This window comes from Medicago sativa, chromosome 3, assembly GCF_051527215.1.
Source record: "Medicago sativa cultivar Bolivia chromosome 3, Bolivia_mono, whole genome shotgun sequence".
Classification (NCBI taxonomy): Eukaryota; Viridiplantae; Streptophyta; class Magnoliopsida; order Fabales; family Fabaceae; genus Medicago; species Medicago sativa.
Window position 1 is genome coordinate 78,033,437 of NC_140751.1, and position 11,646 is coordinate 78,045,082.

The 11,646-nt window shown below is 34.7% G+C and overlaps 2 protein-coding genes and 1 long non-coding RNA gene across 3 annotated transcripts; 1 reads left to right on the forward strand and 2 right to left on the reverse strand.

Annotated features, from left to right (window-relative positions):
• Positions 1-3,686: 3,686 nt before the first annotated feature.
• On the reverse strand, positions 3,687-6,501 carry LOC146940487 (serine carboxypeptidase 1-like). The gene is made up of 7 exons (XM_085754186.1): positions 6,062-6,501; positions 5,559-5,666; positions 5,190-5,464; positions 4,719-5,098; positions 4,506-4,598; positions 4,231-4,336; positions 3,687-4,018 (listed from the first exon to the last, which is right to left on the reverse strand). Exons 1-7 carry the CDS (start codon positions 6,444-6,446, stop codon positions 3,863-3,865), a joined length of 1,503 nt encoding a protein of 500 aa, XP_085610312.1. The 5' UTR covers positions 6,447-6,501; the 3' UTR covers positions 3,687-3,862.
• LOC146940488 (uncharacterized) lies at positions 6,498-9,095 on the forward strand. The gene is made up of 2 exons (XR_015032022.1): positions 6,498-7,927; positions 8,431-9,095. It is a non-coding gene; the product is annotated as an uncharacterized LOC146940488 (long non-coding RNA).
• On the reverse strand, positions 8,272-11,135 carry LOC146940489 (serine carboxypeptidase 1-like). Its single transcript, XM_085754185.1, has 7 exons — positions 10,673-11,135; positions 10,131-10,238; positions 9,755-10,029; positions 9,299-9,660; positions 9,091-9,183; positions 8,822-8,927; positions 8,272-8,644 (listed from the first exon to the last, which is right to left on the reverse strand). The coding sequence occupies exons 1-7, from the start codon at positions 11,058-11,060 to the stop codon at positions 8,492-8,494; spliced, it is 1,485 nt and encodes a 494-aa protein (XP_085610311.1). The 5' UTR covers positions 11,061-11,135; the 3' UTR covers positions 8,272-8,491.
• Positions 11,136-11,646: the final 511 nt, after the last annotated feature.

Here is an 11,646-nt window from a genome sequence, read left to right on the forward strand (position 1 = left end):
TTGTGTGAAGTTGTTCACATTTGTTTGGAAAATTGGTTTTTTTTCTAAATATAAGTCCTAGGCATTCATCTAAACATACAATCCTAAACATACATCTAAACATGCATATTCTAGCTAGATAGTGATGTGTGTGCATGTGTCGGTGCTTGTGTCGGTGTACATTATTAGAGTCCATTGTCCTTTACATCATACCCTAGATACATTCTATGGCCTCTTTGCCAAGAACATTAAAAGCATAGGAAGAATATTACAAAATTCCCTAAGTGTTTACATTCTAACTTTGGTACAAATTAAGTTGCAAGAAAGAACTAGAGATGAATATGGGATGAGATGGAAATGCTTATGGTGAATATGAAATATGAAGTGAAAAGGTTAGTAGCATAAGGCAATATCAAAGAGGTGAAGTAAGAGAAATACTAGAATATAAAAGATAGAAAATAAGTGCAAACATGGCTAAAATTTGTTCATAGAATGCAAGAACCATATGACCTATAATTCTCACATTCCAATACATTTTTAAAGGTTTAGAAACAAGTCTTGGAATGGGAATTAAGGCAACATGATTTACTTGGCATTTTAAAACAAATTTTAAGCATACTTGCATTATTTAACTACTCAACTAACTTGTAAGCTAAGTAACCTAATAAAATTCACAATTATGCAACAAAATTAAACACAAACAGTGGCTAAACTTCTATGGAATCAAGTGGCATAGGTCACCAAAATTCATCAAGCAATTTGGATTGAAATCAAGCAAAGTTTCACTTATTTTTTAGCACACAATATGACAAAAAATAGCAAGAAAAATAGCACCTCACTTTTAACCAATTTTAACATGTGAAAATTATCACAAAATGCTACAAAAACATCAAGAAGTCTATGTGAATTTTTTAGGAATTTTTTTAAAGGTTTTTTGGACTAAAAAACACAAGAAAATTACTAATTTTAACAAAAAATGGGGAAAAAATGCTTCAAATACTTTTCTCAATTTTTAGCACAAGAAAAAGTCACAAACATGTTAAAAGAAATATTAAGAACACATAGAAAAAATTTTAGGATTTTTCATGAAAAGATTAAGTGGACAGGGGTGCAAATAGCGAAAAAATAGCAAGAAACGCAGGGAAACGGGGGTGCAAACAACGAAACTGAATACACACACAGCTGGGCCTAGCAGAATTGAAAACAGGCTGGGTTGAAAAAGCTGGATCGGTTTGGATCCATGGGTTAATGGGTTGAGTGAAATTAACACAACAACACATGAGCACAGAAAAGCAAAAACGGTTCCCTCTTCTTCTTCTTCACCAAAAACGTGTCCTCTCTCTCACCAAAACTGCTTTCGCTGAAACCATGGAAGCAGGCACTCGTTTTGTTATGGCTTTCTACACTCTTCCCTTTTTCGAATTTTCTTGAAGCAAAACACTCAAATTCCTCCCCTATACTCATTTCTTTAAACCGATTTTTCATAGAAAAGGAACCACACAAATTAAATCCAGCTTTGAAGATTCAAAAAGACTTAGAACACAAATGAATCAAGATCAAAGTAGAAAGCTGTTTACCACTATTGAATCGGAGGAAAACGAAAGCGTCGACGGAAGACTTTGAAAGAATTGCACGTTGCTACAAGCTGCTCCAATTTCGGATCCGCTTTGGTGATGAATCTTGAGTGTGGCTTCGTTCAGCTCCTCCTTGCTTCAACGTTCTGTTCTGGTTCCTTTTCCCTTCGTTCCTCTTGTTCTTCTCAGTTCCACGTTTTTCCTTCTCCTTGCGTCATAGTGTTGTTGCGGTGAACAAGTGATGAAAAAAAAAAAGTGATTAATGGATGAATCAGTGATTAATTGATGGAAGATTGGTGATGATGATTGCAGATTTTGATGTTGTTGATGCTAGGTGATGAAGGTTGTGGGAGATTGTGGTGGTTTTTGATGAAGATTGGAAGTAGTTGTGGTGGTTTTGGTGGTGGAAAGTGGCGGTATTGTGGTGGTGTGAGGTTGTTGGTGAAGATTGATGAAGAATGGAGGTGGTTAAAGGATGAGAGAGAAGGTTGTTAGGGTGGTTTTGGGAGGTTGTTATGGTGGTGGAAGTTGGTTATGGTGGAGGGAAGTGGTGGAGAAATAGTTGGTTAGGGAGGAGGGAAGAAAAAGCCACGTGAGGAAAAAGAAAGAGAGAAAGAAAAGAAAAATTTTTTATGACTTTTTTTGTGGAATTTGTAAAAAAATGATTGGTGAATGAAAAGTTGACCATGGTTTGACTTATATAGGCTAAGTCATTGACCTTGGACCAATAGGATAGAGACATGTGGCACTAGACTTGTAACAAACTCCTAAGGACCAATAACATTTGGACACGTGGCACTTGGACTCTAACAAACTAAAAAGGATTAAAATGTTAATAACAAAAGTGCGCGGACTAACATGGAAATTAAAACTAAAATTGAATTGAAAAAGGTAAATTGAAAATTAACGTAAAGCGAGACGATTAAAAACAACGAAGCAGACAAGAGTTTTTATGTGAAATGACCAAAACGCCCCTGTAGGCTTAAAACGACTCGAAACGACTCAAATGCAATTTTAACGATTTTTACAAGGAATCAAAGCAAGAGCTTCATACAAGCAAGATTAAAAGACTCAGAAACAATTTTTAGAATTTAAACATGGCTTTGACACATGAAAAGACTAAAATGCCCCTAGGGGCAAAACTGACTCAAAATGACTTCAAATGCAATTTTTGAAATGGATTCTGACATAGAATTGAAATGAAGACTTACTCATACTATTTGAAAAGACTCAAACAAATTTTTAAAGATTGAAAGAGATTTTATCATGGGAAATGACTAAAATGCCCCTAGGGGCTAAACTAACTAGAAAATGACTCAACTGATATTTTTTGGAATGAATTTTGACATGAGATTGAAACAGGGACTTATACAAACCAATTTAAAAGACTCAAACAATTTTCAAGGATTAAAATGAGTTAAATGCAGGAAATGACTAAAATACCCTTTTATGTGAATTTTGCAAATAACATTGAAATAAAATGCAGAGAAAGATGCAATTGATCAGAGACATATCAAATGACTTATAATGCAAGAAAAGAAAAATTGATTAGTATTTTTAGGTCCAAAATTAGGGTATAACATCTACCAGTAAGAACTATGAGAAAAACTAAGATCTCTAGATCATATCTTCAAGGAATAGCAAGTGGGCTATTTATAGAATTCTTCTTCTGCCTGAACTCGCCTCGCGAGCAGCTTCACTCACAATTGCGAGTGAAGGTTTTTGGACCAATCAGCTTGTGCCACGTCACCTCTAGGGGGCTAGACCGCCCTAACTCGCCATTGCGAGTTAATGAACTCGCAATTGCGAGTTACTCGCATTTGCTACTCGCCATTGCGAGTTGAGTGCGAGCAATGATGGAGCTCTCTGTTTCTGCTTGCATTTGATGCTTGCCATTGCGAGTTGGATGCAAGTGAGCATTGCTCCCTGTTCCAGCTTCTGCCATTTTGCACTTTTTCATGATTTTTCTTCTTTGCTCAGTGTCTTGGGATAAATTCCTGCATAAAAGGGTAGAGTAAGATAAGTAAAGCGTAATAAGGCATTTAACGCTTATCTCTCGGCTTTTCCTTCAATAACTTGCAAAGCAAGCAACAAAAAGTGCTTAAATATAACAAGAATTTAACACTTCTTTGACACTTATCAATGGCCATAGCGCAAAATGCATTTCAAAGAAGTAAATTTGATATGTAACAATAATCTTTAGTTGAAAGTTCAAACAAAATTTTATTTATTACAATCTAACTAGTAGATTTTGCACAAAGTGCATTTCAAGGAAGTAAATCTGAAAAATGAATCATGCTTAGAAACAATTAGTTTGATGGTGAAACAGAAGCAGGCAGGCTTCCATAGAGGAATGATGAGATCAAAGTCAAAGCGCGTTCTGGTTGCCAGCTTGGAACAAGATGTCCTGCTCCTCTCACTGTAACAAATGTCAATCCTTTGTATCCCACCACATATCCTCCAATCTGTCGTTATTAAAATTTGGTCATGTTTCAAAAATATTATTACTTGGTCTACAAGAAAAGTCAATAACCTAGCTATATATGGAGTAAATTAGCATTATAGAACTCAAGTTTGTAAAAGTCGAACAATTTAGTTCCTCAAATTTATGAAAAAACAAAATAATCCCTTAAAACAGCGAGTGTCATTTAATATAGTCCCTTAGACATTTCAGTACCTCTTTTCCAGAATACCATGGACGCCAAGCATCATTAATAGGGAGCTTCAGGGTGTTGATTGAATATCTTGAAGATGTAACTGGAACTCTTCCATCTGTATCACCACTGTAGGAGAAAACATTATCTAAATTTAGGAGTTGGAATTTTGATAAGATAAAAAATTGTAACCTCTCATTATTCACACAAGAGTCTACATGTTATATTATTGTTCTTGTGCATTCAAATTATCATAGTAATGTTAATTAAGACTTTAATATAATGAAATTGAGCTTGCCTGTATATCCATAGTTTAATGCCACTGTCGATGAGATACTTGATGGTGGGTAGGACGGTAATTGGACTGTCTTTCCATTTAGAATTAATTTCACTATGAATTGTCATAAAAAATATTACAATCTTGATTTGCATAGAAAAGTACAGTTATATAAGTGTGAAAACAAAGAGTTTATTTTGCAATTTCTTAAAAGTGATTATAGATTTTTTTTACCTGCAATAGCTCCAATTTGTAGGTTTTGCATGAAGAGCCTTTTGGACCTCTGGTCTATTTAGATAGGCCATGCCATAGTAATCAGAACAAGGGTCAAAATCCTTAGTTACATTTACATAACCAGTTGAGCTATTTTTGAGAGAAGAGTCATGACACAATGGAGCATAGATGTTATAGAAGTCTATCTTTCCTTTCTCAATGTAGGCCCTATTTGTTACATTGCTACATATTGCTGAAGTATTTCTACTAGTGAAGTCAATAGTGAAGTCACAGTACTTCTCAATCAACTCATGAGTTTGATCTGAATTCAAAGCATGAGTCCAAAAATAATCAAATAACCCCTTCAAACTTGTGGCATCATCAATCCAAGCATTCCCTATCTGAAAAATTTGAAGTACAAATAATCATGAAGTTAGTTATATGAGATAGTTAATATTGCATTATTAGTCTTTTGAAGATTGATCAACATACAGATATGCCTTTGAGGTTAATAACAGTGTTGTTATAGAGTTTATTGTTGTGAAGAATAGTGGATGCAAGCTGAGGAACATAATGACCAGCATAACTCTCTCCAGCTATGTAAAAAGCTCTGGTTTTGTACTGTGGAAATCTCTCCTGCCAGTTGACGAGGAAGACATAGGAATCCTTGGCAGTTGATTTATCTCCTGACTTGTCATAGTCAGATGTTGTGTTTGAGTAGGAAAATCCTACTCCTGCTGGAGACTCTAAGAATAGTACATTTGCAACTGCATATTTCATAATGATAAACTGGTAAGTTATACATGTCTAAGAATAAATGCATCATAAGAAACAATTTTATTCTATTGATGATTGTTTCACCTTCACTCCAAGCATATGGGTTACGGTATAGTGTTTTTCCATCGGAGTTGATTCTGAAGGGTCCTAGCTCCTGAAAGGCTCCATACCCCAGTGAGGAACAACCAGGTCCTGTAAGTTTCAAATATTATGTTGTCAGAACCAAAGCACTTAAACTTGAGAGTTAGGTAAATTTGTTTAGCTTTTGGTCGACTCTACTCGTTAACTCGCTAGTGAAATCAAAATTTTACCTAAATTTAATCAGAGTTTACTTGAACTCCTTAGAGTTCACTAAAAAAGGAGTATACATGTGAGGTAGTTTGTTTTTATGACTCATAATTGTAAATTCGTAAAAGAAGTCTCGAGATTATAATATATAAAATAAAATAAATGAAATAAATGATGTGGTGTTTTCAAGGATACTAGTGTAAATATATAAAATAAATGAAATAATATGACATAAAATTATAAAATGCATACAAAATAACCAAAGTTATCGGCTTAAAAAAGTTTGAGGCAATTTATACCTCCATTGAGCCACAAAACTAAAGGTTTAGTGGAAGAGTTATATGGAGACTCCACAAAATAATAGAAAAGTTCTCTTCCAACCTCAGGATCAACAGTGACATAACCTGAATATTGGTCAAAATTCACACCATAGGGTTGACCAGGCAATGTGACAATCTTGTCAGCCTGCCTTAGCCCCTCCTGAGGTGCAACATAAGCAGCAGAAGAAGAAAGTGTTTTCAATGCATCTCCCTCTTCCCAAGAAAGGGTCTTAGGAGGATTCTGTGATTTTCTAGACAGAATAAACTCATTGAGTTTATCAGCTTGACTAGCTTTGCTATATGGAAAAATAACCAATAAACTCAAGTTGAGTAGCAAACAAGCATAAAGAGAAACCTTCTTCATCTTGTTCTCAACTTGGTTTCTATATATCTTAGTTTCTATCTATTTATAGTTACAAAACAGTGAAAGAATTTTAGGGCTTGTTTTCTTGTGGTCGGAAGCATGTGAAAGAAACAATAGAATGACATTAGCATTGACCATGCAACGATCAGCCGGCTGATTTAATATAATTCTTCTTGATTGTCCTTGTTTCCCTTTTTCTAGACTCATCAAATTATTTAACAATTTAGCACTTTGTGATTAACTTTTAAACTTGATGATACATACATATTTTGTCCTCCAACTTATTGTTGTGGTTTATGCAGTTGTACCGTATCTTCATCACAGTTTCTGAGAGCATATCCTCCTGGCCACAAACCTAGAGCATATCCTCTAACTTATAATGATTCGTATTTAAAACAAACTTATGAGTATGATATATAGGTAACCGGGTATCATGGGGTCCTAATGTCCTGTGCGTTGAGTATGATATATACACAGAAGAGAGACAAGGGACGGAGAAGAAGTTGAGCTAGCGAACGTTGCGAAGCTCTCTCACTCAGACATGCCCTTGTGTTTGGCTCAGATGTGTTAGGCCCAATTGTTGTTGTTGGGCGCAGCTTGGGGTGCGGGGGGCAATAACCTCATGGTACGATTTAGAGGTATTATTATTGTAAACTGAAACTGAACCGTAGTACTATATAATATTGGTTGTAACACTAAACCCAAATTCATACAGAAATTAACCAAACAATAGCAGTCTTTATAGTTGAAGAGATAGACATCATTGATTGCGTGAACAAAGATTCTGTCTCATTTTTTAATAGGATTTATTTATTTGAATTCGAGATGGCATCAAAAAACACACATCCCCAAGAGTAATTGATCTTCAACGCAACTGAACCTCTTCAACCAAACTTGCTTCTTCCGTTATCTGTTGTTCATCAACAAACCAACCTTACATCCCTCAAGCTTCATTCTTGAGAAGTTTGTGCATAATAGTTTTGGTTGATATATGTATTCTAAATTAGGTGGCATGGTTTTGGCTACACGTGTGTTTGATTCCATGGTTGATAAAAATTTAGTGTGTTTGAATTCTTTCATTGATGGGTATCCTCGAATTAGCGTTGAAGGTGTTTGATGAAATGCCTAGTAGGGATTACTGGAAATTGGCTAATAGCATCAGACCAAGGCATACTGGACATGGGCAAGAGTGGCAGCGTGTCGAGACAAGGGCTGTAGGGCAGTGAGAATGCACAAGATGCATCTAGAGCGGGAAGATATAAATGCAATCTTGATGCTTTGTTTTAACAACAACGAAACCGTGTTGATTTTGGTTTGTATCTGAGATGACAAGGATCGTTTTGTGCTCGCTAAAACATTGTGGTCCTCACCTATATGTAACGTGGATGTAGGAGAAGCATTGATTTGAGACTTTTCTATGCTATTACATGGGGTTCACCAGCTGCAGTTAGAAGGAGTTGATTTTGCTGTATTCGAAAAAGGTAGTAAATTATTTTCATAATGTTAGCGTGTGTTTAGTTTGTATTTTAAAAACTCTTGTTGAACTTAGTAGGAAAACAGTGGTAGTTATAATCTAGTTATAAATAAACTCAAATACACATCTGAAAAAACGATATAAACTACTGAAGAAACTATGTAGCGCAGATAGATTGGTGGTTACGAAACAATTTTACTTTGATAATACTAGCTTATATGCTATAAGTTATCGGTTGGCCTTGCCAAACAGAATATAAGAGAAGTGGAAAAACTGAATTTCTTACAAATTTCCCTTGAGAAATATAAAGATGTAAGAAGTATATGGTGGCAGTAACTTATGGGAACCATATCAAACAATTGAGCTTTCTTATCAGCCAATTTGGTTCATCACAAATGTGACATCAAAAATCAAGACACGAAACACTAGTAGATTTTAATCAGTTGATATGTAACAAAAACTCTAGTTGAAAGTTCAAACTAAATTTTGTTATTACAATCTGACTTGTAGATTTTGCACAGAGTGCATTTCAAGGAAGTAAATTTGAAACTTGGAGCATGCTTAGAACCCATTATTTTGATGGTGAAGCAGGAAGTAGATTTCCATAGAGGAATGATGAGATCATTGTCAATGCCCTTTCTGGTTGCCAGCTTGGAACAAGATGTCCTGCTCCTCTTACTGTCACAAATGTCAATCCGTTGTATCCCACCACATATCCTCCAATCTGTCATTATTAAAATTTGGTCACGTTTGAAAAATCTTATTACTTGGTCTAGAAGAAAGTCAGTAAATCAGCCATATATTGAATAAATTAGCATTTCTGTACTCTAGGTTGTAAGTAATGAGCAGTTAGTCCTTCAAATTTATGGAATACCATGGAAATAGACAGATTTCAGTGTACCTCTTTTCCAGAATACCATGGACGCCAGGAAGCGTTGATAGGGAGCTTAAGGGTGTTGATTGAATATCTTGAAGCTGTGACTGGAACCCTTGCATCTGTATCACCACTGTAGGACAACACATCATCTAAATTTAGCAATTAGAATTTTGATAAAACAAATTTGCAACCTCTCATTATTCACAAGAGTCTACATGTTATATTATTGTTCTTGTGAATTCAAATTGTCATAACATTGTTAACACTTTATACAATAATGAAATTGAACTTGCCTGTATATCCATAATTTAATGTTGCTTTCAATGAGATACTTGATGGTGGGTAGGATAGTAATTGGACTGTCATTCCAGTGAGTAATAAGATCACTACAATTGTCATAAAAAATAACACATTAATGATTAGCATAGAAAATACAGTTATAGAGATGTCAAAACAAATAGTACTATTTTGCAATTTCTATAAGTGATTATAGAATATTACCCGCAATGGCTCCAATTTGTAGGTTTTGCATGAAGAGCCTTTTGAACCTCTGGTCTATTTAGATACGCAATACCATAGTAATCAGAACAAGGGTCAAAATCATTAGTTACATAACCAGTTGAACCATTTTTTAGAGAAGAGTCATGACACAATGGCGCATAGATGTTATAGAAGTCTATCTTTCCTTTCTCAATGAAAGCCCAATCTGTTACATTGATACAAATTCTTGAATAATTTTGTTTAGTGAAGTCACAATACTTCTCAATCAACTCATGAGTTTGATCTGAGTTCAAAGCATGGGTCCAAAAGTAGTCAAATAACCCCTTGTCACCTGTAGCATCATCAATCCAAGCATTCCCTATCTGAAAAATTTGAAGTACAAATAATCATGAAGTTAGTTATATGAGATAGTGAGTTATATTGCATTATTAGTCTTTTGAAGATAGATCAACATACAGATATGCCTTTGAGGTTAATGATGGTGTTGTTATAAAGTTTATTGTTGTGTAGAATAGTGGATGCGAGTTGAGGAACATAATGACCGGCATAACTCTCTCCAGTTATGTAAAAATCTCTGGTTTTGTACTGTGGAAATCTCTCCAGCCAGTTGATTAGGAAAACATAGGCATCTTTAGCAGTGGACTTATCTCCTGCTTTTTTATAGTCCGAAGTTGTGTTTGAGTAGGAAAATCCTACTCCTGCCGGAGACTCTAAGAAGAGTATATTTGCAACTGCATATATATCATAACGATACATTGGTAAAGTATTCATGTCTCTTAAATGCATAGTGGAGAAAAAAAATTAATTATATTGATGGTGATGATTGTCTTACCTTCATTCCAAGCATATGGGTTACGATATAGTGTTTTTCCATCAGAGTTGACTCTGAAGGGTCCTAGCTCCTCAAAGGCTCCATACCCAAGTGAAGAACAGCCAGGTCCTGTGTGTTTCAAATATTATGTTGTCAGAATCAAATTTTTCAAATTTGAGAGGCTAGGTAAATCCTTGGAGCTTCTGTAGACTCGACTCATATACTTGTTAGTAAAATCGAAAGTGTTTCACTAATATGAAAATGAAGTTATGTCATCAATCAAACATTAACTAGTAATTGATCAATACGTCTTATCATGTGCGGTGTTGTAAATTGGCTTACTACTTCAATTACGGCCGCACTATTAAGGTTTTAGAGATTTCTGCAACTGCATGGTAACTGTATTCATCGGTGATTTTCACAATTTCATGAATCATAATGTAAATAGACGAAGATATATTAACGAACATAAAAAGTTGAAGAAATACACAAACGGAGAAAACTCATAAAAAAATGGACCAAAGTTATTATGAGCATAAAACAGTTTGTGAGGCTATTTTTACCTCCATTGAGCCACAAAACTAAAGGTTTAGTGGAAGAGTTATATGGAGACTCCACAAAATAATAAAAAAGTGCTCTTTCGGCCTCAGGTTCAACAGTCACATAACCAGAGTATTGGTCAAAATTCACATCATCGGGTTGACCAGGCAATGTGACAATCTTGTCAGCTTCCCTTAGCCCCTCTTGAGGTGCAAGATAAGCAGTAGAAAAAGAAGAAAGTGTTTTCAATGCATCTCCCTCTTCCCAAGAAAGAGTCTTGGGAGGATTCTGTGATTTTCTAGACTGAAAAAGCTCATCAAGTTTATCAGTTTGACTAGCTTTGCTATATGGAAAAATAACCAAAAGACTCAAGTTGAGTAGTAAACAAGCATAAAGAGAAACCTTCTTCATCTTGTTCTCAACTTGGTTTTGTATATACTTAGTTTCTAATCTTACTATTTATAGATAAAAAAACAGTGGCAATATTGCATGACTTGTTTTGTTGTGGTTGGAGCATGTGAAAGAAACAAGAGAGTCTATTGACCACTGGCCATGCATAGATAGCCGGCTGATTTTAATTTAGTTTCTTCTTGAATGCAATGGATCGTCCTTGTTTACCTGTTTGTAGAATCATAACAAGTTATTTAACAATTTTGCACTTTGTCATTAACTTTGAATGTTAATGATATACTTTTTCCTCTAACTTATTGTTATGGTTGATGCGATTGTACTGTATCTTCATTCTAGTTTCTGAGGGAGGTAGTATTCTTAATAATAAAATATTATTTTTGTGGCCATATGTAATTTAAGAAATATTTTTTGTTATAGTTTTTTTTTTGAGGTATTTTTTGTTGTAAAATTCAGGCATAATATTATATCTATAAATAATAAACAATATATAAATATAATAATCAATTTATATTGATGAGAATAAACAAAGGAGAAAGATCAATTAAACTTATCTGTCTTGATATTGTTGTAGAATTGACCATCTACA